Source organism: Poecilia reticulata, linkage group LG18, assembly GCF_000633615.1.
Source record: "Poecilia reticulata strain Guanapo linkage group LG18, Guppy_female_1.0+MT, whole genome shotgun sequence".
NCBI classification, from domain to species: Eukaryota; Metazoa; Chordata; class Actinopteri; order Cyprinodontiformes; family Poeciliidae; genus Poecilia; species Poecilia reticulata.
Window position 1 is genome coordinate 1,179,875 of NC_024348.1, and position 25,832 is coordinate 1,205,706.

The 25,832-nt window shown below is 41.4% G+C and overlaps 1 protein-coding gene across 13 annotated transcripts in view; it reads left to right on the forward strand.

Moving 5' to 3' along the window:
- Window positions 1-25,832, forward strand: part of ablim2 (actin binding LIM protein family, member 2) — a 145,872-nt gene that overhangs the window by 98,778 nt on the left and 21,262 nt on the right. For 6 of the 13 annotated variants that reach the window (XM_008434833.2, XM_017310474.1, XM_008434832.2 and 3 more), the window contains 4 exons: window positions 12,687-12,804; window positions 13,203-13,490; window positions 14,102-14,173; window positions 24,841-24,948. In XM_008434833.2, the coding sequence (XP_008433055.1) occupies window positions 12,687-12,804; window positions 13,203-13,490; window positions 14,102-14,173; window positions 24,841-24,948 (586 nt within the window). The remainder of the gene's footprint in view (window positions 1-12,686; window positions 12,805-13,202; window positions 13,491-14,101; window positions 14,174-24,840; window positions 24,949-25,832) is intronic. The other 7 variants (XM_008434836.2, XM_008434842.2, XM_008434840.2 and 4 more) reach the window with 5 other exon arrangements.

The following is a 25,832-nucleotide window of genomic DNA, read 5'->3' on the forward strand; positions in this document are numbered from 1 at the left end:
TTCTTCACGTACCATCTGAGGAAATCCTCTGAGCAGCTAACCGAGAGCTTATTAGCTAACTATAATGACAACATAAAATAACACAAACCAAATACACTGGGGACCAATGTCACGACGGTTAACAGAACAATCATGTTTATCACATATCAGTTTTCAGCTTAGACCCGAACCAACCTGTTTTAACAGGAAAAAACGAGTGAGCCACAGGAGACAGTGTTGCTGTGCTGGTAGTTCTCATTGGAATGGAGGTGAACTTCCTCGACACCGCAATGTTGCACCGTCAGTCCCGTAAGGGCTCGCTTCTGCCATCTAGCGGCGCATTTGTGTTATTGCGTGACATTGCTCCAAAATTTCAAAACAAAATCACAATTTAATCCAACAAATGTGACCACACTTTGTGGGGGTCACACACTCTCCAACAAAGAAATCGACTCCCGGCATTAAAGAAAACGTCAAACTTTCAGCCTTGAACTTAAACCATCACAAATATTGTATCTTGAACTTCAGTTTCACTTTTTTTTAAAGTATTCATGGATGTATGAGTATGAGTATATGTGTCAATATGTAAAGGAAGGGACAGTGTATGGAATCATGACAGGATAAGTTAGTGATGTGTATGGTGCATGACAGAGTATGTAATGTGTCTCTGGGACAGAGGGCATTCCCCATGGTAGAAATGCTGGTGTCCCACAAAGTCCAGCAGTGTTCACTGACCACTGACCCCTGAGGCTGGTAAAATGGCTGGCCAAGGGACTCATATGTCAATGTCGTTGGGGGTCTCCTCTCTCGCGCTGATCACCAGGCTGATTGGCACTGGGGTGAGGTAGGTCGGTCGTCATTGGCATCACATATGGCTGGGCCATCTTCCTCTCGAGTGTCCTCTTCATCACCATCTTTTGCTACTTGTACATAGTCATTGCCACCTGCCCATTCCAGCTCCTGCTCACTGGACTGATTTTCCTTCCTCATCACAGGCTCCTCTGCTGTGGGCGTAGGCTGCAGTCTGGCTCCCCCTGGTGGTGTAGTTTCCTGAGTCGATTTGCCTGGGGATGGAGAAATCACTGCTTGTCTCCGGGGCACGTAGGGAATCATGGTGCGAGATCTGTGTGATTCAGCTGGTCTGGACACTCTTAACCAGTATTGTGTTCTGGAAACACCATCATCAGAGTCAGACGGATCACTTTGTTAGCATGGTTCTCTCTGTCCATGCTTTTCTGTTTGACTCTTTCTCTTGTGCCTTCCTCTGGTTGATATTTTGTTCTGTAGCTGTCTATGCATGCTCACAGGCAAATCATTTACAAGGTGGAGGAGGTTTATGTGAAGGGTACGCATTTTACCTCAACCTGTTTCAGGACATACTTTGCAAATGGGGCTTTCTTTCACTTGTTCTTTAACAACATGCACTGTTTGTTCCCAATAGGACCTCAGCTTTCCTGGTCCTTCTCTTTCACCCATGTTACGAACCAAGACCCTATCACTGGGCTGCAGAACGACTCCCTTTACCTGACGGTCATACTGCCTCTTGCCTCGTGTACTGGACTGCTGGCTGTTCTCAGCTGCTATTCTGTAGGCCTCTCTCATCCTCGCAGCCCATTTGGTTGCATATTCTTGGGATGTTTCTGGCTTCTTTTCTGTGAACAGACCAAAAAGCAGATCTACTAGGGGGCGAGGGTGGCGCCCAAACATGAGGTAATGGGGTGAGAAACCTGTAGCCTCGTGTCTAGTGCAGTTGTATGCATGCACAATCTGTGGTAAGTGTTCCTTCCAGTTACTCTTTTCTTCCTCCTGTAGTGTTCTCAACATCTGGAGCAGCGTCCTGTTGAATCTCTCAGCTGGGTTGCCCTGCGGATGGTATGGGGTCGTTCTGGAGTGGTTCACACCTGTCAGCTTCTGCAGAGTTCCACACAGGGCATTTTCAAATTCCCGCCCCTGGTCATGGTGCAGTTTGCCCGGGAACCCAAACCGCGGGAAAAGTCATTAAATATTTTTTCTGCAGCTGTCCGTCCTGATTTATTTTGTGTTGCATACACCTGAGCAAACCTACTGAAGTGGTCTACACATACAAGTATGTAGTCGTACCCCCCTCTGCTCTGCTCCAGGTGCATGAAATCTATTTACACAAGTTCAAGTGGTGCACTAGTCACAATGCTCCCCATTGGTGATCTGTCATGAGTCACAGGTTTCTTTTGCTTTATGCAAGGACACTGTCTGGTAACATAGGCCTCAATGTCTTTTTTCATGTAGGGCCAATAGAAGTGTTCTCTTGCTAACCCAATGATTCTCTCTGCTCCTAAATGACCCGTGTCATTGTGCAGGTGTTTAAGCACAAGAGGTCAATACTCAGCAGGTAAGACTAGCTGTTTCCTCCCTCCAGCTCTCCTGTACAGCAACTTTCTCAGTTCATGCATCAGTCTTCTCACAAGGGCACTAACTTTCTTCCTGTCTTCTTCTGTGAACACAGCTTTTGACTGTTTTAGCTTTATGACCTCTTTTATGGCCTCATCTCGCCTCTGGGCTCTCACCAGTTCATTTTGACTATTGGTAGGTAATGTCGTACCCGTTGAGTCTGGATCTTGGGCCAGGTTGAGAGAAGCAATGTAGGCAACATCATGCTTTTTGGCAGCCTCACTTCCTTCCCACACAGAATGGATGGCATCCCTGTTGAGTTCCTCAGTGCATTCCTCTATGTAGCTGTTGATGTCAAGTGGGAGACAGGAAAGAGTGTCAGTATCTGCTTTAACTTTTCCTGGTCTACATTTTATACCTGAACCTGAAGTCAGCAAGCTCCCCCACCCACCTGTGGCCAGCTGCATTCAGTTTTGCTGTGCCCATCAAATAAGTAAGTGGATTATTTTCCGTATACACAGTAAAGTGTGGTGCATAGAACAAATAATCCCTGAATTTTTCGCACACCGCCCATTTTTAACGCCAGGAACTCCAGCTTCCCAGAATGGAGGTTGTAGTTCTTTTCAGCGGGAGTCAATGTTCTTGAGCCATATGAAATGACCAGGGCTTAAAGTAAAAAAAAATCCTGAGCCTGAAACATATTATGATAGAGATTAACTATAACGTTGCTATTGCCACAGTCTTTGAATAGTGCAAACAATGGCTTCTAACAATACAATTAACAAGCTAAACACTCAAACTTAAATAAGACTTCACTACATTTCAACTCAAAACAAAATGTAAAATGTCTGTGCCCTATAGGTTAGTCTTACAGGCAAAAATCCCTCAACATTAAATAAGAGTCCTTTTAGTCAATGTTTTAGAACATGCAACATTACCAACTAAATCAGTGTTTCTCAACCTGTTTCGGACCAGCACTCCTATCCCATAGGTCCTATCCCAGGTCCCTCACCGCCCCCCCAATAAAGAATTTGTAGGCTACTTTGCACTATTATTTTATTATTAATATTACTATCACTATTGTAGATGTTTTGATTTTTATGCTTGTTTCTGTTTTTATCATCAAAAATAATTTCCCAGAGAACAAAAAAGCCATGAGAATAGAAATAATTTTCACAGGTGTCTATGAAAATTTAATGAACATTCAACTTAAAATTTGTAGGCCTAACAGCAGCCAATCAGAGTGTAAAAAAATATTCTTGTTCTTTGCCATTTTTCAGTTGTAAAATATTCCACAAAATGACCAGATAAAAGATGTTCAACATGCCAGTTTAAACTTTGAACTATTTGCAAAACGACTGAGCTGCAACATTAAAACATGGATAGAACTGTAACTATATTAATCATAACTCTTCTTCTCTTCAGTGTTTCTGTGGGTTTCTGGTGATGCAGCTCTGTGCTGCCTTCAGGAGAATGGGACATCAGAGTATCATCCATAAAACTTCACCCACATGGCATTTATTGTTCAAACCAGAGCTTTCAGTGGAAAAACAAAAGTTCCAGGTCATTTTAATGCCATACAAATATGAGACAGAAACATGGATTATATCTTTATATAGACCTGTCTATTGATTATAGATTAATAGTTTTACTGGACAGAAATTACAAAGAACAAATCTGGTTCTTAATCAAATCCTAATGAGTCAAAAGTGTCATGGAGTCATCAGCCTCATGATATTAACACTGACATGAAAAATAATATTTAACAAATATATCAAATCTAAAACATTTGATATAACATAAAAATAAGTGATCAGTTCTTTACTGTTATGGTCTGTAAGATATATTTATTCTCAGTACTAGATATGGTCTCAACAAACCCATGACATTTCAACAATATTATTGTAACTTTTATCTGGAAATAGTGTCTGTTTATTCTTGCCATACAGTCCTCTGTATTAATTATTCCTCGAAAGGTCTTGCCATACCAGTTTATTCCTCCGTATTTACTTTAGTTTCTTAGTTTATTCTTGCATTTTGTTCTTCATTGATTTCTATTTAGTTTCCTTTGATTAATATCCTAAGTTTATTGCTATGTCTACTTTAGTTTCTTTCCTGTTACTAGATTTATTTTATCGTTTATTGATCATCAGTAATCTTCACTCATCACCTGCTGCGCCATCTAATCGTCATGTGTTTCACATCATATGTTGATTTTTCACTGTTTAGAGTCGGATTCTCTGTTTTAATGCCATAATTCACATCTTGTTCGTCGCTGTGTTTTATGTCCCGCTTCTCCTGTTTCAGAGTTTTGCGCAATGTGTGCCTCAGTTTTTTTTTTTTTGTTTTTTTTTTACCCCGTATGGTGCAGGGTGGTCGGGAACCGTATCGATGGGGAAAAGGCAGACTGACATAAACCTTTTAAAACAACGGAAACAATTTCGGTATTCTGATTGTTAAAATTTAAAAGTGCTGTGGTACTGTTGTTTTATCACACCCGTTTCATACCGGACCACTTACAGCACCTGTGTTAATGCTATAAAATGAACGCTACGAAATACAGTTTTAGCAAGTTGCTCAAAGTCTAAACTGGTATTGTTGTGATTGTAAGGTGTAAAGTTTACCTTCGACCAAACGCCCCCCAAAGGAATCCCAGCGCCCCTTTTGTAAAAATTTCTGCCAACTTCCCATCTTGTCCTCTTTCTTCTAGCCATGCCCAGGGCCACTTGTTTTTAATTCCTTTCTCAAGTAAACGTGTTTCTTTACCGGGTCAGACAAACTCCATCTTCTTTCATATCGCATTTGATTTAACCGCAGAACTGAACGCATGGGCTTCTTTTCTACAGACCGTTTTACAGTCATTGGTCAAGAACACGGGAGCTAGAACTCTGATTGACAGACATCTTTGTAGACGGAGCTCTTTAAGCCCGGAGACTACAGTTTGGTTGAGGCGGACCGTTTGGTCAAAAGCCGGAAATCCAGCCCCCAGCTGGAGTTCTTTAAGCCCTGAATGACTTTCAGCTTTCCACTCTGTCGCTGGTATAGGACTGCACCAAGTCCCTGAGCTGTGCTCCTTTACCCTTTTTTCCTTTCCTCTGTGCAGTATCTGGGAGTTCTTTAACTTGTAGCGGCCCATACAGTGGCTTGGCAATTCCGGAGAAGTCTTGAATATATGTTCGATAATAACTCAAGAACCCCAGTAAATGCCATACCTCTCCCACTGTGGTAGGTCTTTTTTCCTTGAGAGATACTACAGCCTGTATGTCCTGCGGGTCCACCCTCACACCCTCAGCTGAGACCAACCTCACTAGGTATCTGACCTCTTTCTTGAACAGCTCACATTTTGTAGGCCGCAGTTTAACCCCATGGTGTTGCAGAGCTCTCAGAACATGACATACTGCATCAACATGTTCACTGAAAGATTTAGAATAACACAGAAAGTCAACAAGATCCTTATCTTGAATGCTGTATTCCTTAATACAGCATTCGTCACGCAATGTGGTGAGCATCTCCTCCATGCTGCGCTGGAATGCAGCAGGGGTATTGCTGAGGCCAAGCGGTATCTGCACCCATTCATATAGGCCCCAAGGGGATATGAAAGCTGTCATGTGGCGGGACCCTTCAGCTATGTAGCCTTAGTGGTATGCCTTTCCCTGGTCAAGAATAGTAAACCAACTCTGGCCTCCAAGGGTGTCCAAGAGGTCCTGGATTCGAGGTAGTGGGTGTCGATCAGGTACCGTTTTCTGGTTCAACAACCTGTAATCAATGCACAGTCTGAGTGTTCCATCTCATTTTCTGACACAGACTACTGGTGCTGCATAGGGCGACCTTGACCTAACAATCCAGCCTTTGGCAAGAAGATCTTGGATGTTCTGCTTGATCTCTTGGTAGAGTGGTTTGGGGATAGAGCTATAGGACTTTTGGACAGGAACCTCATCTTTGAGATTGATGACCATTTGGAGACTGGGTATGTCACCAATGTCATTATCATTTTGAGCAAAAGCCCCTGATTCCTCCCACAGCATATTTTTCACCTCTTTTTGTTGCTCATTTGTTAGGTGGCTGACGTCCACAGGTGGGTGCCACAGTGGTGTGGAAGGTGGTGTCTGACCTCTTTCAGCTTTCCACTCTGGAGACTGGTGTCATACCCAGTCTCCAAGTGGTGAAGCTCTTACCACTTTTAGGACAATCTGTCTCTATGACTTTAACAATGGGTTCAATGCTGCCTAGGACGGTTCGCCCTGGCAAGGTCACATCATTTTTGGAGTGATTTGCAATAGGTACTTTGATGAAGGGTCTGTCTGTTTTGTGAGTCACCACTAATCCTGCCCCAATACTCAAGCTCTCTAACCTCACTCTGTTAAGTGCGGGCTCAAAAAGCACAAATGGCTCTGAGGGGTTAATGTCTGCTGGAACACAGCATGTAATGTAAGCTACATGGCCTGCTGCAATGGTGACTTTCTTAAAGCCGATTTTCACTGTAGCATTTTCTTCTTTTGGAACCTTCTGAGTCTGAATGAAATTGACTATTGTCTCCATTATCAATCTCCATTGCACCAGCAAGGAGGGTAGACAGAGTGGACATAAGCTTAGGTTGACTCTCATTGTTTTTAATGAGCACCTGGATAACATTAAAGCCAATTATCGGCCTATCTAATACCAGGCAACTAACTAAAAATGGCACCCGAATGGATAAGTCTGGGTCATTATTACCATGCAGGTTCACCACCACTTCCACCCACCCATCATATGGAATGTCATCACCAGTGGCTGCAGAAACATGCAGAGGGTCATCCAATAGTTCACTGAGTGGTCGAACATCTTCACCAGGTAAGTACTTTTCCTTCCAGGCACGGTCGAGTAGGCTCACATTAGCTCCTATGTCCAGTAGGACGGTGGCAGCATAGCCAGCTATACTGCATTTTAGTAGAGATTTGTGGCCAATGAGTGGGGCTGTTAACTTGCATGGCTGTGCCATGTTGTTGGTCTTAATTATATGGCTTTCATTAGATTTATCTTGTGCTGTTGTTGTGTTTTGGTTGGGTTGGGACATTTGTTCGTAACCGGTCAGAGGTTGTCTGCCTTGACCGGGTCCCGTTTCCCAACTGCTTTGATCTCTTCAAACAACCAACAGCTCGATGGCCTTCCTGTCCGCAAATGAAGCAGTGGCTGCAATCAAGATTAGCCAGTGTGACACATTTAGGACAACCATATGACTTTTGTGCTTTTCTCAAGAGCCTGGGTTGGTCAGATTGACAGTGATGAGTGGGGAAAGCATGTTGTTCAGTTTTTGGGTCTTTGTCACTAACAGTTTCAAGGATTCCATTGCCTGGGTCAGGGCTTCAACTTGTGTACTCAGTCTCTGTATTTTATTGTCGCTATTGCTCACTGTTGTGCTAACTTGGGCTTCAACTTGTAATCTCTGGCTAGGATCAGCCTGGGCGCTGTGAGCTTGAGTTACTTTGTGTGTAGTGGTGCGGCCCAACCTACGCCTTCTCTCACTTTCCTCAGTTGTAGTCTTGATTACTTGTCGCAGCAGAGCCTCATCAGATATGATAAGTTGGGAAAGGAATGGCTTGAGCTCTTGTCTAACATGCTCGTATTTCTCCCCAGCCCCTTGACATATTGTATTTAAGAATATGCATTGTATTGTAGATGGATCGTATTTTACAGCAGAGGCTGTATGTTTAACAGTGAACATTATTCTTTGTTTGAGCCCAACCATTCTATATAAGAATTACTGTGGTGTTTCATTTTCATGTTGTTTAGCGCACATTAGGTCTTGAAAAAGTTCTGTTCCGCTCTTTTCACCAAGATGGGACTGAAAGAAGCTGTGCTGTGGCTGCCGTGACAGTACATTCTTGTATCTTCTTGCCCAGCTGTAGCTGTTCCATATTTCCATATTTGGCATGGTCATGTGAGTGTGTGAGCTGGGATTTTGTGATTCTGTAGTGAAATGTGATGATGTGATGTGTACTGTTGAGGTAGATGTTTGCAAATCCTTATCTGAAATGATAGGCATTTCAGCTGAATCACAATTTTCCATCACACTCAAAACAACATCACTCAATGACAACAAATGGCCCAAGCCCTCATCCTCAGACTTGGCCAAGTCCTCAGATTGCATAAATGTAAGAATATAATCTGTGCAGCTTTCTTCATCAGCTGAACTCAGCTTGTCTGCTCCAGACTGCTCTGTTCCCATTGTCCTTGCAACCCCATAGGCTTGAGAACCAGACAGCTGGAATAGATTCTTTTTGATGCCCCAGATCAGTTCCTTGCGTGTTACTGACATGGTGTGAGTTGATGTGCGGCCCTGGATACCAGTTTGGTTCCCTTGAAGATCAAGACCCTCTTCCTCTGGTCTTCTTTCCTGGCCAACTCCTTAGCAGCAGTCGTGTCGCCTTGCTTCTGTGGTCACACACTGGACGGCACCTCACTACAGCAGCAGGTAATTATCCGGGTCCCGGTGTTCATGTATCACTGGATCAGCAGCCGGTACATCTAAAGCAGTGGCGCCGATCCCGGACGAGCTCCCATGAATCTGTTGCAGGTCCCAGGTGGAGGGACAGGCAAGCAGATGCAAATAACCTGTTTTAACAGGAAAAAGCGAGTGAGCCACAGGAGACGGTGTTGCTGTGCCGGTAGCTGTCATCCGAAATTATTCCAGGTTATAATAATAAAGTCATTATACAACTTTGAAAAATTGTGACTATACATTCACACTTCTACTAGTTCTTCTATAACACAACATCAGCTTATTACTATATCCGTAATTGTTAATTAATGCACATTACAGACGGCTATATAAAACATATGCATTCTTCACGTACCATCTGAGCCTCATCCCGGCCGCTTACTCCAATCCAGACTGGACTGGTTGGGCGAACTCCCAGGGTGTAGACCAGCTCTACACCCTGCTGAGGGTGTAGAGCTGGTCCAGTGTTCCACGACCAGGACGAAAACCACACTGCTCTTCCTGAATCCGAGGTTCGACTATCTGACGAACCCTCCTCTCCAGGACCCCTGAGCACATCCTCCAGTCCCCCTTTTTAAACATGGGGACCAATATCCCAGTCTGCCAATCCAGGGGAACTGCCCCTGATGTCCATGAAATATTGCAGAGTTGCTTCAACCAACACATCCCTGCAACATCCAGAACATCTTCGGGCTGAGCCCAGCCGGGCTCCGTGGGTAAAAGCCCGGCCACCAGGTGCTCACCATCGTTCCCCGCCTCCAGGCCTGGCTCAGGGCGAAGGAACGCTAGATCCAAGGTTGTTGTGCATCATAAAGGGTCTTCGGGCTACGCTTTGTCTGGTTCCTCATCTAGGACCTGTCTGCCTTGGGTGACCCTACCAGGGGCATAAAGCCCCAGACAGCATAGCTCCTAGGATCATTGGGACACAATTGGGATCATTGCCACCACGATAAGGTGGCAGCCCGAAGAGAGGTGGCAGCCCAAGGAGAGGACACCCGAGGAGAGGCACATTCAAAACAAATAACACATAACCATTCCTCAGAGAACTGGTAAAAAATAGGCCTTCAAACTCAAGATATAGTTTGGAATAAAAATGTAAGACTTTCAGTTTACAGTGACATAAACTGGGTTTAAGTAATTAATTTCTACAAACTTAAGAACATTAAAACACAGTTCTTATAGAAACATCCATGCTTTGGGTATCACTAAACAAATAAAAAAAAGACTTCCAATATCAAAAATTCAACATGGTTGAAATAATGTGGAATTCTAGAATGAACAGGGTTTTAAAATGTGAACTATTAATGATTTTCAAGAGTCCGAGTGGCACTTTCTTTATTAGATGCAGATGAAGGTACCGTCCAACATGGAAAAAGAGAAGACAATATAACTTAGATCCTAAATGATATGGAAACAAATATTTCAAAGAAAAGAAAAGGACAACAACTAACCTGAATGAGATGCCACTCAATGTCCATCAGGTTTTTGATGAAGGTGGAAACCTGCACATTCACTGTCTGCTTTTTATTTTGAATGGTCTTTCCTGTCTTTTTTGATACCATCTTCCCATGACCAGCTTTTGTGCCCCTTTCTGGGTTAATCCCAATGAATTGACTAAAAAACACAATAAAAAATGGGAAAATTCCTAATAATATGAATAGTGTGGCATTCTGAAGACAGCAGGTACAATATATAAATAAAGCTGTTTTTAATTATGTAAAGAGAAAACATCACCAACTTTGTCAAATGTTAATCATAACTTGCTTTAAAACTTTAAAACCATGTCATTGTATTTTGCTCATTGTAAAAAAATTATAGGAATGGTTTTACCGTTGAATGAACTCCAGAGTCTTGGCTGCCTCTTGTTGATACTGGAGGTTGAAGATGTAGAAGCTGGAAAACATTTTCCTGTCTGGAATGTTGGCTGGACCCTCTCAAAGACAATATGGCCTTCAATGATGACCATGCAGAAAACTTCCAACTTAGTAATAAACTAAGTCCTTAATTAGAAGAACATAAAACAAATCCTCTTATTGATAGTTAATTTAAATGATCATCATAATAAAGAGTGTCCACTCTGCCAGGTAAAGTAAAAGCAAGGATCTTTATCTCCTCACTTGTCATGCAAAAGTCCCATCAATGTTGAAAACTGTAGGCTGGATTAATGTACCAAAGTTGTAGAGGAATTCATGGTACTTTGCACTGAAGGTGAAGTGTGCTTTGAAAGTTAATCAAAAGCAGCCACAGATGGCCTTGTGATCACTGATGGTGAAGTGTCTTTGGTGCTGCTCTTGTTTTCACCAACATGCAGGAGGAAGGGCTGTCCTGGTTCCACAGCAATGAGGAAGGCTTCAACACTGGCTTCCATCTTTGACAAAATGATAAGAAGACGAATAATAAAAATTTATATTTAGTAGCACAGCTACAAACAAAGCCAATGAGAAAGTGCTTACACAAAGAATAAGATCATTAAAATAACAACATACTTGCACATATCTGACAAACATGGTCCACAGCTTGACATGAGCTGTTTTGGATTCTTTTATTATTTTTCCGGTTACACTAAGCACCAAACCATACCAAATGCTTCATCTACTTAGACAGAGTTAATGCGCGTGACTGCAGGGAAATCTGAAAATCTCGTCCCATTAACTCCAGCAACCAAAACATTTTCTATGACTCTTATTAAAAACTCAACAGACACAAAATGGAAGAGCTACTAAAGCCACATTAGCAGGATTTTATTAAATCTACTGTTTATTGCGCAACTCTGCACGCAGTGCAGAGGATTTAACTCATCATGCAGGGCTGGTCCAAGGCTATATGAGGCCTGGAGGAGAATTTGACTTGGAGACAGGGGCGCAACTGCATACTTTGAGGTGTATGCAAACATGTCATCAGCGCCCCACCCTCCAGATTTAATATGTCCATACAGCTCTCCCTTATTCATGCACTTATAAAATACAGTAATTAAATTAAAACCATAGGTTTTTGTTGCCTCCCTAATGTTATTATTCCATCCTGATATGTGTATAAATTGCAGCTTAGAAAGCAATTAAAGAATGAAACAAAAAAAATAGGGTAATATTTTATCATTTAATATATAAGTGGGCCAAAGAGACACTTCTACCAGCCTCTAGAACCACCTATGTGCTGCTGGTCTGAGACATTTTGTTCCTCCATTCTTATAGCTTGATAGGAAGTCAGGTTATCCAAACTGGCAACCAACGTTAATAAAATAATAGTGAAATAACATTGACCACAAAACACTGTATTTATAAAAGATATCAATATTTTTCCTACATAGAAAGCCTTAACAAACTAATGTTTGAATAGAAGCTAATAAGTGGAAATTGTTGAATTTTCTTATTAGAGAGGCAAAATTTTCAATTTATACTAGTAGAAGAAATAAATTAATCAGTTAAAGGGGAAAAAGTTGGCACTATATTGACACTATGTTGACTTTGATGGTAATCTCCATCAAAGTAAACATACTTTGATGGAGTATGTTTGATGGATTTTACCCCTCCCCGTTAAAATCTGAATTTATGTTTAATTTCACATAAATTCTGACTGAGCTTTTCTCTCTCTGGTATTTTAACAAAGTTGTGTGTTCTGTGGTTGATGGGCAGTTAGTTTTTAACTCTGTGTTTATGTAAATGTTAGGGTAAACTCTGTCAAAATGTATATTTATAAATGTGTTGAAATCAAATCATTTGTCCTTTTTGTTCTTTTGTTCTTGTTTTTTTCATTCATTCATCAGGAGTATTTCATTTATGGAATTTCACTACATTCTTGGCTTTGTTTGCAGCGCAGAACAAAGGCAGGTAGATGACTTTCTCTTGTCTGTTTCTGTATCCAGGGTGATGGGGAGAAGTCACCCCGTCAGCGGAGGCCCTCAAGCCCCAGTTCCAACAGCTCTCTGGGGGGGTATGGACGGTACACCCCGTCCCGTTCCCCTCAGAACTACAGCAGACCAGGTAATAACCCAATTGTACTGTGCTTCTTTAACCTGTGAAAGAGTAAACTTGATTTGTAAAACAGAGATTCTATCTGGTTTGTGCAATATCGCCATGGATGTTCATCGCTGCTGGTGATAGTGTTTTCTCTCAATGCATCTCCTTCAAATAAAGCAATAGTAACAATATCTAAACATTTTCATTTTAAACTGCCAGTTTTGAATTAAAGTGCCAATAGACATGATCTAAATGTCTAATGGCATTTTGTTGTTGTTGTTGTTGTTGTTTTTGGGAAACTGTAATTATCTAACTTAGAACATATTTGTGAAAACACTTTAAGTTCTTTGGACTGAAGAATTGGACAACTCAATAGGATTTTGACAAATATTTCCACGTTTCTTATGTAATTGGACATCCAGGACCAGAAGTACACATGGGTGCTAAATACAGCAGCCTGGCCCGTGATTCCAGTTCCCTCCTTTCACCTAAACCTTTCCTGGGTTGTGTAAGGAACCCCTCCACCTTGGCAAGGGATACCTCCTCCCTCCCTGCACACTGCTCTGGCAGGGCTGAAGGGAGTGTGGGTGCTGTAGGCATTGGCAAGTACTCACCAACACCACTAAGTGGCAGTGCAAGCTTGTCTTTACAGCTGAACCCTACAACCCTGGCAATGCTCCAGCAGCACAACTACATCCCTTATTTCAGAGGTATCAAAGCATGTTTGAGATGGAGTGACTGGAGGAGTTGCTGGGATTGTTGCTGCTGTCAGCCTTAAGATAGGAAAACAAACTAGCAAAAGCTGTAATGTGACATACCTAAAATCTGTCAAACCTTAGTAGAAAAGCTATAAATCTCTTGGAAAGATGCTGTTGGATTTCAACAAAGCAGCAACATGCCTGCCAACTCTGTTTTTCGTCTTACCACCAAGGTCCTCATGAATGGGAGTGCTGTTAAAGGCTTTCTGAATTAACTGTTAACCCTGGGTTGTGGTTTAACATGGATTCATTGTGTGTTGGAAGCTCTTAATCTGTGAATTCTTTAACTATAGATTGATGACCTACCATTGGAAACAGAAAATCTTGTTATTACATGGGGCTATATTCACTATTTTTAAGCCATGAAGATTCATGTTCTTTGTTTTTTTAAAACTAAAGCCATGAAACTGATAATGCTGTTCACGATATCACACACTCATAAAATCAACATCACAAACCAGCACTGTAACTAGTCACCCTCTGAAACCCCTGCTGAAAGGCTTGTCCAACAATTTTCCTGGGCCTCATCTTCTCCCCATTGCTTGATGTCCCTCACGCCTCAGGGTTCAAACAGGACCCCGTTCCCGGTCCTAAGCCTAGGACATCCCTGCATCTCAATTTACCACCTCCCAACGGTAAAGACACCATTAGTCTTTCTCTTGTTTGTGTCTCTTCTCCCCCTTGTGGAGTAGTTGGGAGATTTTGTGATGTTGTTGTTTGGTATCGTGGTGTTGCTGAGTTTCATGGGATTCCTCAAAGCATATTCACAGGACCATTGACTTCTTGTATTCTGCTTGCTCTGTTCACTTGTGTTTGTGGACATGGTGTTGTGGTGCATGGTTTAACTCTGTGTAAAAGTTCTAATTGTGATGCTTTTTCATTTGACATTTATCTTTATTAAGGTTGGGGATTTCATTTTGTGTCCATCTGTTTAGGTTACTGTCCCCGTTGTTTGCAAGCCTTTGACATTTTATCAACTATTAATCTGAATAACTGAATAATCCCTAGATATGTGTCATATGGCCTTATCTTCTTGATGTTCAACTCTAGCTGTGTCTTGTTATATATCAGACAACTGGTTCAATTTGAATTTATTTATTTTTCTAATCGTTTTGTTAAAGATTTTCCACAAGGACAGATCACCTCACTTTTGACTCAAGAATCTTGTTTCTGTTAGGTGTTGTCTGGTGTTGTTCCAGAAGTACTCTTGTGTTATGCAGTTAATCAAACCAAGTTGCTGCTGTCATGTACTTTTTTATACAAATGTACCTTTTCTACCTTTTTCAAATAACTATCTTGCGACTTCAGCCCAGTAGTCTAAATTGCAATTCTAGAGTTTGAAACAGTTCATGTTAAATTTTTTGAATATAAACATCCCCTTTCCAGCTTCCAAAGATTACTTGCAGTAATTTTTTGAATTTCAATTTCACCTTAATGGGGCAGCATCATTCCAAAACGACTTCTTTGAGCTGTACATCATGATGTTATTCCCTCATCAAAAATATTCATGGAGTTTTCCTTAATTATTTCGTTCATGTCTGATAAATCCTTTAATGTCCATGGCAATCATTCAGATGTGTAAAATGCCTATAGTTGGATCTAGTCCCGCCTTGCATCTAGTGCAGTGTCCAAGCTCCTACAGACTAGCTAGTAGCTACTTCTCAGTGCAATGCTGGTAAAAACCACTGTTAAAGGGTTATCAGAGAGGGACTATTGTGATGACTTCCTGAAGGTAGAGTTGTGATTAGGCCTGTCACGATAACCAATTTTGCTGAGCGATTGTCTAAAAAATTATTGCGATAAACGATAATATTGTTTCAATACCTTTTGACACTGATTTAATGGAAATAACTCATAATGCACGATATTTCCTGCCATAGATAGATACACTTTATTTTCAAAAGAACACATAACACTAGAACTGATAAACTAAATAAACTAAATAAACTAAATAAAACAACCAAAAAAAAAAGGATTCTCAGTCTCCATTAGCAAAAAACTTAGTTGAATAAAAAGTAAACAACATAAAGTCAAAGTGGAAATAGATACTGCATTCAAAGAAAAGAGTGCAGATTATGAAGTCTGTGAACTATATTCCCCTTCAGTAATCACTAGATTTAAATAGAGAAGATGGGCACATCCGACTACCTAATGCAATAGTTCACACTAAACAATTTTTTGCCCCCATTTTCCCCTTAAGACAATCTTAGATCGGCCAACGTTGGTGATTTCATAACCAATCATCCTGTAATGTGATTTAGATGGTCGTGGATCTAAATCAGGGGTTTTCCCCGACTGGGAGCTTCACTGAATGTGACGGGTAGCCAATCAGAAAGCACGGATTCTCCTCTGCGCTTTCTAAAGGAAAATTACAAGGGGAATTCCAAACAGCGGCGGACATTGGAGATAATATGTGGAAACAACATTAACATTTATTTAACGTTTCGTGCAAAGAATATAGAAATGACAGAGAGGAGTTGGAGCCAAATTGCTACAGCAGTTGATAAACCCGGTAAGTTTTCAGCTGTTCTTCTGAGCCACATGCATCACAGATAGATTCTAGTAAAGCACTGATTAATGCCTGATATTAAAATTAGTTAACTGGACTTGTAGCCATTATTTTGGGCTACAAGTCCAAAATAATGGCTGTGTGGCTGGACACCACACGGCACGATCGAACCCGATCGAACCGTTATACCTAGGATTTCTATCGGCTAATGTGTGGTCTCAGGTTTTTACATTACACTAAGGAAATGTTTCTCAATTCCAGTCCTCAGGCCCCCCTGCCCTGCATATTTTAGGTGTTTCCCTTTTGCCACACACCTGGATTGAATATTTGGGTGATTAACAGGCTTCTGCAGTACTTGATGGTCATGCAATCATTTGAATCAGCTGTTCTGGAATAGAGGGACATCTAAAACATGCAGAACAGGGGGCCTGAGGACTGGAGTTGAGAAGCACTGCACTAAGGAAATGAGGAAGGGAGGGTCAGTGCAGAGCACCGGAGTTGAGCCTTTTTTCATTCAGTGTCATCAAAAGAAAGAAAAAAAAAAGGCAGGAAAGAGACGATAAAACCGATAATTAAAATGAGGTCGATAAGTTTAATTTATTGTGCGATTAATTGATTTATCGTTTATCGCTACAGGCCTAGTTGTGATGTGTTTTTTAAGAGACAGAAGCCAAATTTCAAGGTATTAAATCAGGAAGTGAAATTTCTTTCAAGTTATATATATATATATGTGTGTGTGTGTGTGTTCACTAAATCAAACACAGAAGCTGTTAAAGGTGCTGATGTTTTTAGCACCAAGAGAGGCCCCTAAATCAAATTCTGATCCAGGCCTCATATAACTTTGGACAGGCTGTATGATTACCGTATTTTCCGGACTATAGAGCACACCTCACTATAAGTCGCACCTACAAAAAAAACAAAAAACTGGAAACTTACATATATAAGCCGCACTAAGCCATTGGTATCTCATCTCCGCCACTCTCTGTTTTTCACAAGGATGCAGCCCTGCGTCTTCGTTGAACCATAGATCAGTTCACGCCGAGCTTACGTGCAGCGGCTCTATTTCCCTTCTGTACTACCAGATTGATAGCCCTCAACTTAAAAGCTGCATCATATGAACTTCTGTATTTGGTTTCCATGATGAGGGGGTATGAGTTTGAAGAAATTTCTCCATTGTGCTTACTGCTAGCATGTGCTTATTTTAAATTAAAATTAGCGCTTTCTCCTTTAAGTTCCAATTGTGACTTCCAATGATTCACTTCCTGCTAAAGAGCCCAGTGGTGATTGAATAAAAATCCACAGAAAAGCCGCACCGGGCTACAACCCGCATGGTTAAAAGCCTGGGAAAAAAGTAGCGGCTTATAGTCCGAAAAATATGGTAGTTAAATCTACTGCACTGCGCGAAGAGATGCGCAACAAACTGGAGATTTAATTAATTTAATGCTACTAATGTGGCTTTAGTAGCTCATCCATTTCATGTCTGTTTTTAATAAGGGCCACAGAAACTGTTTTGGTTGCCCAGGTTTATGGGACGAGACTTTCAGATCTCAGCGCGGCTGCACGCATTAGCTCTGGCTGACTAAGTGGACAAAGCTTTGATATGGTTTGGTCTGTCATGTAACCAGAAGAATAATACTAAAAAAATATATATATACAGTATAATAATATAAAACCAGCGTGAAGTGTAACTACAAGGAGAGCGCGGAAGCTCCTCACTGGGCTGAACATGCATGATGAGGTTAGCGCTGGTTGGTTAACCACTAACACTCTGGCCAACCGGGAAAGTATACATAAACTTTACAGGGAAGACAGAGCCAAACGGAGGGCAGTGTGTTAACATCACATATAGTTCTTTGTTCACAAAGATAAATCATTCTCACCGCTCCCTCAATGCGCACCTCTGAAAACGTGACTACAAGTTATTCCTGCACTTCACACAGAGATGTGCAACCAGAGCAAATGTGCTGGGCTTTAAACTCTTACCTTGATGTGGCGTTCACCAAGGGAAAATAATTCCACACGGGGGGTTCATATAAGTGTCTATACAGGTCAGCCTGTATCCAATTTGAGTGAAAGGAGGTGTGCAGCAAACAGCGGCAGCGCATTTTTTGGATCAGAATTAAATTCATTTAGATTTGGTGAAATTATTTTATTGTGGGCTATCTCAGACAGGAGTCCAGGAGGCATCCTTACCAGATGCCCGATGGTGAGGTGTTTCGGGCACGTTCCACCGGGAGGAGGCCTCGGGGAAGATCCAGGACACGCTGGAGGGACTATGTCTCTCGGCTGGCCTGGGAACGCCTTGGGGTTCCCCCGGAGGARCTGGRAGAAGTGGCTGGGGAGAGGRAAGTCTGGACCTCCCTTCTGAAGCTGCTGCCCCCGCRACCCGACCCCRGATAAGCGGCAGAAAATGGATGGATGGATGGATGGATGGATGGATCTCAGACAGGCCTACCATGGCTTCCCTTTCACCGTGCCCGTCGCTGTTGGTGTAAATCCCTCATCGGAGGTCATGAATTCCATGTCAAAACTTACAGATGAAATGTTACACAGTGTAAAGCAAAAAATGTCAACTGCTAATGCTGACTTGTGTTGAGAAATGAGAAATTTTCTACCTGTTGCTCGTTGTTATCTCGTCTCTCCAGGTCAGTTAATCTCATGTGTAAAAGTGAAACCACAAAGACAACAGTCACTGTTCAACTTCACAATCAACCAGAATTTATTCAAACAATCAAATACTTAAAAATCACACCAACAGCTCAACATGGTCATCAGATACCAAAGCCACAAAGGAAGCAAAATGCAAAATACGAAGATGAAGAGACCACTGCATGTGGAAGGAAAAAAGACGGTTCCATTCCAGTGATCTGACTGGTTGTTTTAGCTCAGTTACTTTTATATCAAGGCGTGTTCTTTACTGTCTGATAAGTTTCAATGTACTGTTTTAGAGGTGGTCTCTGCCTGCATATGCCATTACGTGCTGTTTGTACACCAGACACCATGCAGGTGTTAAGGTCAGGGATGAATCTATCTGCTGTCTAAGCCATTCTCTCTGCGTACTTCCCCAGGGTACAAACAATAGATGTGTTCATTTCATACAGAAACATTTTACTCAAGAAAGCAGGACCAAAGTTTATCAGCTATCTGTGTTTCTCTTTTCAAACTGCCTCAAACTGTTTCCTGAACCGCACAGAGCTCTCCTGACCTCTCTTCTGACCCAGTGCATCAAACAGCATATTTTGATTATAAAAAATAGTGCACATTTCATATAATATCTTCAAATTCTTATAAAACAGACATGAGCAGTTTCAATACCAAAACATCTGTTATACTCAATATTTTCTGATTAGCTTTCTACCCATTAGGTTATAATGAACTTGTTCAAATTTTCAGGCCAAGTCCATGGTTTCGAAAAAGTTACATACTGCAGCTTTAAGAGTGCATTCACACCAGCCCTGTTTAGTCTGCTTTCATCAAACTCCAGTTTATTTGCCTAGAAAGTCCAGTTCATTTGTACCTTTGGTGAATGTGTAATCAAACTCTGATGCAGACCAAAAAAGTGAACTCTGGTCCGTAGGCCTCGTTTCGGTTGAAGTGAACTCTGGAGCAGTTCGAATGCATATGTGAACACCATCGGTTCTTAAAAACATGCAATGTGATTCTATTAACCAGTGTCATTGCTTTTAAATTGTTTTACACGTGTGCATATGTAATAATTAGTTTTTGTAACCAGATTGTTGTGTATTGCAGACTTCTACCCAGATCCCTCTTGAAAATGAGATCTAGATCTCAACAGGATTTGCCTGGTTAAATAAAGGAAATAATAATTTTTTAAAAAGCTGATGGGAGACTGCTCCAAAAGCAGAAAGCAGACTATAGCACAGGTCATTCTGGGTAATTACAACCAAGGTAAAAGTGCATGCCTAGCGCTACCAGAGACAAAAGAAAAATCCTAAAAATGCTATTATTTGATGCCACTTCATCTACATTTCATGAAGAAGTTTCTTTCAGTGATTTTTGGTACAGCGTCACCACAGGTGAGGGTGGCAACAGGTTGCTTAAAGGGTTTGGTTTGTTTGACAGTGCAGTGCAGGGGTGCTATATAGAGGGGGAAAGTTAGGACAATTCCAACGGCCCTTGACCAACAGGCAACCCCCACCCCCTGCAATATATATATATATATATATATATCAGTGACGTGCGGTGAGGTTCATAGCTGGTGAGGCACCGACTTAATTATAATCGGATTTACAAATCTAGACCCCTGCATGTTGTTGTTTACATAAGGAAATTTCGCGCATGCGTACAAAACGACTATTCTTTAAAATGTGATGCTTAGCCGCGCCGCAGAATAATTCCGTTACCTCAATCAAACTTAGACATGTAGATATTATTAATTTCGTGCTGTTCTTAACAGCAAAGGGACAAACTGTTAAAGTACAACTCAAAACCACGTCTTTCCCCCTCTCTGTATCAGTGCAGCTTCTGCATGGCTAGCTCGCTGTTACCGTCTCTTACTCTGCAGTTGTGGAGTCACAATGTCTGGGATCATGAGCGCCTCCAGTGATGAGGCACGAGAACTGCCTGCCTCACCTCGAGTCTGTGCTCTGCCGTGTATAATCGCTCCTCAGCACACGAAACACGTTACACACACAGTTGGTGACAATAAAAACACAGTACATTAAATACATAAGCTAAATTATGGAAAATCAGTTCATACATTAAATGTTTTTAACCATTTTATTGTCGACATACAGACAGGAGGAGCATGCTCTCATAGAATGACAACCGGTGCAGTTAGCGAGAAGTTGATCAATCCCAGGTGAGGCTCAGCTAACTGCTGCCTCACCGGCTTCGCTTCCAAGCATTTGAATGGGAAAATGAGAAAATTCAACGATTATGAAGGAAAAAAAATCATCAGATTTGGTTAAATTAAATGAAAAATAGGTACTTTATAGTACAAACCACAGGGTGAAAATATCTTTATAAATGATTATATTATTTTTTCATGATGACAGCTGAGGCTCTGCCTCACCTGATCCCACGTCTCTGATAAATATATATGTGTACATATTATTTATTTTTTCTGTTCATAGAAATAAAAAGAATTTTGGGCCCTGCCAATTACAAAATTAATCATATTCTTTTATTAAAAATTGTTTTTAGCAGTGAAAATTAAATGTTACCCCTCTCAGACCTGAAAGCCCACATCCATACTTGCACTGAACACCCCCTGTATCTGCATGAAATGGTTTGTTCCTGCTTGGTGCGCATGACAGTGACGTGTTCAGCAGCAGTGAGCAGAACACCAGAACTACTGTGACATTTACTATGCTGCTAAGAAAAATTATAAAGACAGGTTTTCAAAAAAATATATATATATAGAGAGAGAAAAAGACAACAGTGTCAATTTGTAACCCAGTTTTTCTCCAAGAGAGGTGAGTAGACTGTGTGAAATTGTCAACCATTTAGCATAGTTAGCTTAGCTAAAGACTACAGTTTGCCTCCATTTCACTAGAACTTAATGAATTAAGAGAAAAAGTACCAACATATACCAACATATTTAAGTTGTCACTGTACCTTTTACCACACTTAACAACAGATGAGTCAGTCAGCAGCAGCTCTAACCACGATACCAGAATAAGCCCTCACCCCTGTCCCAGTGAAAAAGGTGAGCAACACTGTGTTCAGTGACAAGTTAGTATAATTCCAGTGAGTCTATAGGAAATTTTTCTGTGTCTTTGCTCATTCTACAATTACACAACAAAAACAATATATTTATTACTGACAGAAATTCAAACAATCTTTATATAATGATAATTAAAAACAGGCTTCTGTCTGGACTTGAGACAGCCAAACAGTTTTACAGTGACCCCTCGTTCTTCGCGGGGGTTGCGTTCCGAAAATAACCCGCGATAAGTGAAATCCACGAAGTAGAGTTACCTTTATTTCTTACAATTATTACACAGCACAATTAAATACTCTACATTGAAACCAAAGAACAAAGCCTGTTTTCAGATCAGCGGATGTACGTGTGCCTCAATCACGGCATTAATGTCATCCGGAGTCATGTCATTAAAGCTTCTCCTCCAAGCTGCCCCGCGAGATTCACAGCTGTATCTACGACAAAGCCTCCGGCCACAGTTTTTTTCAGCAGGCATTTATGTTTCTGTTTCCATCTCCTGAATGGCCAATCTGTATTACGTACATTTTAGCCAATCAGGACGCAAAACACCAATGCACTGTGAAAAAAAACGTACAAAGAAAATCCGCGAAGCAGCGAGACCGTGAAAGGTGAACTGCGTTATAGCGAGGGATCACTGTACCTTAACTTCCATTTAAATTGCAGATATCTGTTACCATGTCCCTCCTGACCCGTCCCTCCTAAGTGAAATTAAAGCTGCATTATGTAACTTTTATGAAAAAATATATTTTTTGACATATTTGTTAAAACTGTCATGTTGTGAAAGTATGGCATGAGAGATAATCTGTGAAAAATGTATTTCCCTCTGCCTTCTCCGAGTGCTATCTAGAAACAACCAATCAGAAGCAGGAGACGGGTTTTAATGCTGTTAATCACAATCTCATGTAGCTGCTCATCCTTTCTCCCCCTTGCTGTGTGCTATGCTGCAGCTAGCACAACCTGTTGTGAATGCTCAGTCTAGCTATCATAGCTTGATAGCAGATAAACAGTTTTCCTGTAACGACAAGTTGTTTCTCCGCCATTAGCACAGCAGTGAGTGAGGTTGATTGACAGCGCCACGACACTCCTCCTCGTTCTGATTGGTTGTTTTAGGCCGGAACGTTGCATTACTTTAGCTAGCAATAGTAATTCAGGGAGGACTTGTAGGAGGCTGATTTTTTTCACAGATTATCTGTCTCATAGCAGACTGTCACGACACGGTGACAGCTTTAACAAATATAGAGAGAACATATTTTTTGTTAAAGTTGTATACTGCAGCTTGAATGAAATGCAACTAGCATTTTTTAAGAAGTTTGAATTGCTTTACTTATGTTTTGCATGTTGCCTATGACTGTTGCTCATGGGAAGAGACATTTCAGTAAACTAAATATAATTTTTAAAAAATTTAAGCAACCTATTTGCATGCAGAATGTGGACTGTTACATGTAAAGTTCACCAGCAGTAAATATTGTGCTAGTATCCAAAGAAAACAAGACAGTTGCAAGCCTTTAAAATTTGACACCTTTTATTGGTCAAATAGACTCAAGAAATTGTTACAGCAAGGGGACAGGGGGGGTATTCCATCGGGCCCAAGGCTCCTGGCGGCGCCCAAGGTGCAGTGTGAAAGTGAACTGTACCAGATGAAATATTAGTCTTGAAATTTTGTTCCCCATTTGAATCGAGTCCATTGGACTGTATGAAAACACCCTTGAGTCACTGACAAAAAAAAAACCTTCTCTTCTGTTGTGACCTTTTTTTGATAAAATTGTAGAATCTACATGTGTAACTGTCAGAAAAATGTAGAAAATAGTGCCTAGTGGCAGCAGGTATAGTAGAAATTGAAGAGTTTCAAATTTGAGCCATGTGGTATTCCCCATGATAGTTCAGAAGATAAAATAAAAAGTGCAGATATACAGGGTGGACTGGGATGTAATTTGATATCTATTGCTGGCTTGTAGGGTCATGTAACGCTTGTACTGAACCATGCTTTTTAATGCTAACCCAATTCCTTCTTCATTCTTCAGTAGGAGATGTAACACAGTGCCCTGTGTGTTCCCACTGGTCATTTGGTGATAAATATCTTCACCACTAAGTATTTTCTTTGTGTAGAGGATCTGTTCTACGTTTAGGCTGACACTAGCAGCTTTCTGAACTTCATGTGTGGAATTCTCAGCATGTGTGTAATGGTGTAAATCAGATCACTTACATTACACTCTGTTGGTGATCTCATCTACTTGCATCCAGAGTACTGCCAATGAGTTGTTTCCCTATGTGGAGGAGACTGCGTACAGTCAGCTGACACTCTCTCATACTCAGTCACATGCTCCAGCTTTCTCCACGTTTCTCTGGATGCAGAGCATACTTACGGGCCACTTTACTTTGAACATGGCATGGTATTTGGTGCCAGACGGGCTGGTCTGAGTGTTTCAGAAACTTCTGATCTACTGGACTTTTCATGCACAACCATCTCTAGGGTTTGCAGAGAATGGTCCAAAACAGAGAAAATATCCAGTAAGCGGCAGTTCTGTGGGCGCAATGCCTTGCTGATGCCAGAGGTCAGAGGAGAATGGCCAGACTGATTTTGAGCTGATAAAACGGTAACAGTAGCTCAAGTAGCCACTCATTACAACTAAAGTATGCAGAAAAGCATCTGTGAATGTACAGTACGTTGAACTTTGAGGTGGATGGGCTACAGCAGCAGAAGACCACACCCGGCCACTCCTATCAGCTAACAGGACACTGAGACTAAAATTTGCACAGGCTCACCAAAATTGGACAATAGAAGATTGGAAAAACATTGCCTGTTCTGATGAGTCTCGATTTCTGCTGCAACATTCGGATGTTAGGGTCAGAATTTGGTGTCAACATCATGAAAGCATGCCTTGTATCAACGGTTCAGGCTGTGGTGGTGGGATGCTGTGGGGGACATTTTCCTGTACATAATAGGTTGGGTTATCAAATCACTAGGACAAGTGTTTGTAGCCAGACTTTCTCATTTGGTTTTTGCAAATATGCTTTCCATAAAGCTATATTTGTTTCCCCTCCTCCACAACCTTTGTAACCTCCATTTCCCTTTTCCCTTTATCTCTAACATCCATAATCCATTGGAGGTAGTGAAAGCGGTCGGAGTACTCCGAGTTTATCCACCTACTCTGATGGCAAATCTCCCTCATCTACTTCGACATATGTGGCTGCTCCCCGGCATTTCCACATACCAGGTAGGCCACAGTGCTGTTCATTTTTGGCCACTGTTTTATATTTTCTAATGACGAAGAAGTGAAGTATAAGATGAGTTCTGGATTTGTTACTAATCAATTTGATGAAAATTAATTTCATCATATTTAGTAATAATGACCATAATTAGATCAGTAATGGTTTAATATTGAAAATTTGTTATATTTACATGCTAGTACCCAAGAGCAAAACAGTGTTACGATTCATGTCTGTGTTGAAGGTGATGGTATCTCTAACCTTGATGGTGGATTAACTGACAAGAGTCCCAATCCAAGAGTAGATGAAAAGAGTTGATTAATTAAGATTAGCTAACCCAAAACATTGGTTTAAAATAAATTTGCTGCTGTCGTATTAAAAAAATACTTGTGATTTTGGCACAGGTGTGAGAAAATGAAGTAGATTTTGTGATACATAAAGTCCTGTCCTGTCTTTGAAGTGAGTGTCAATTTTACTCCCCTTTTCAATAGAGCATTTATATTTGGTTTAAGAATGTGAAATTCAATGGCTCCTTGGGCTGCCACATTATCGTGGTGGAGGGGTTTGAGTGTCCCAATGATCCTAGGAGCTATGCTGTCTGGGGCTTTATGCCCCTGGTAGGGTCACCCAAGGCAGACAGGTYCTARGTGAGRAACCAGACRAAGYRCAGCCCGAAGACCCCTTATGATGGACACAAACTTTGGATCTGGCGTTCCCTCGCCCGGACGCGGGTCACTGGGGCCCCACTCTGGAGCCAGGCCTGGAGATAGGGCATGATGGCGAGCGCCTGGTGGCCGGGCTTTTACCCACGGAGCCCAGCCGGGCTCAGCCCGAAGAGGAGACGTGGGTCCCCCTTCCGATGGGCTCACCACCTGTCGGAGGGGCCAAAGGG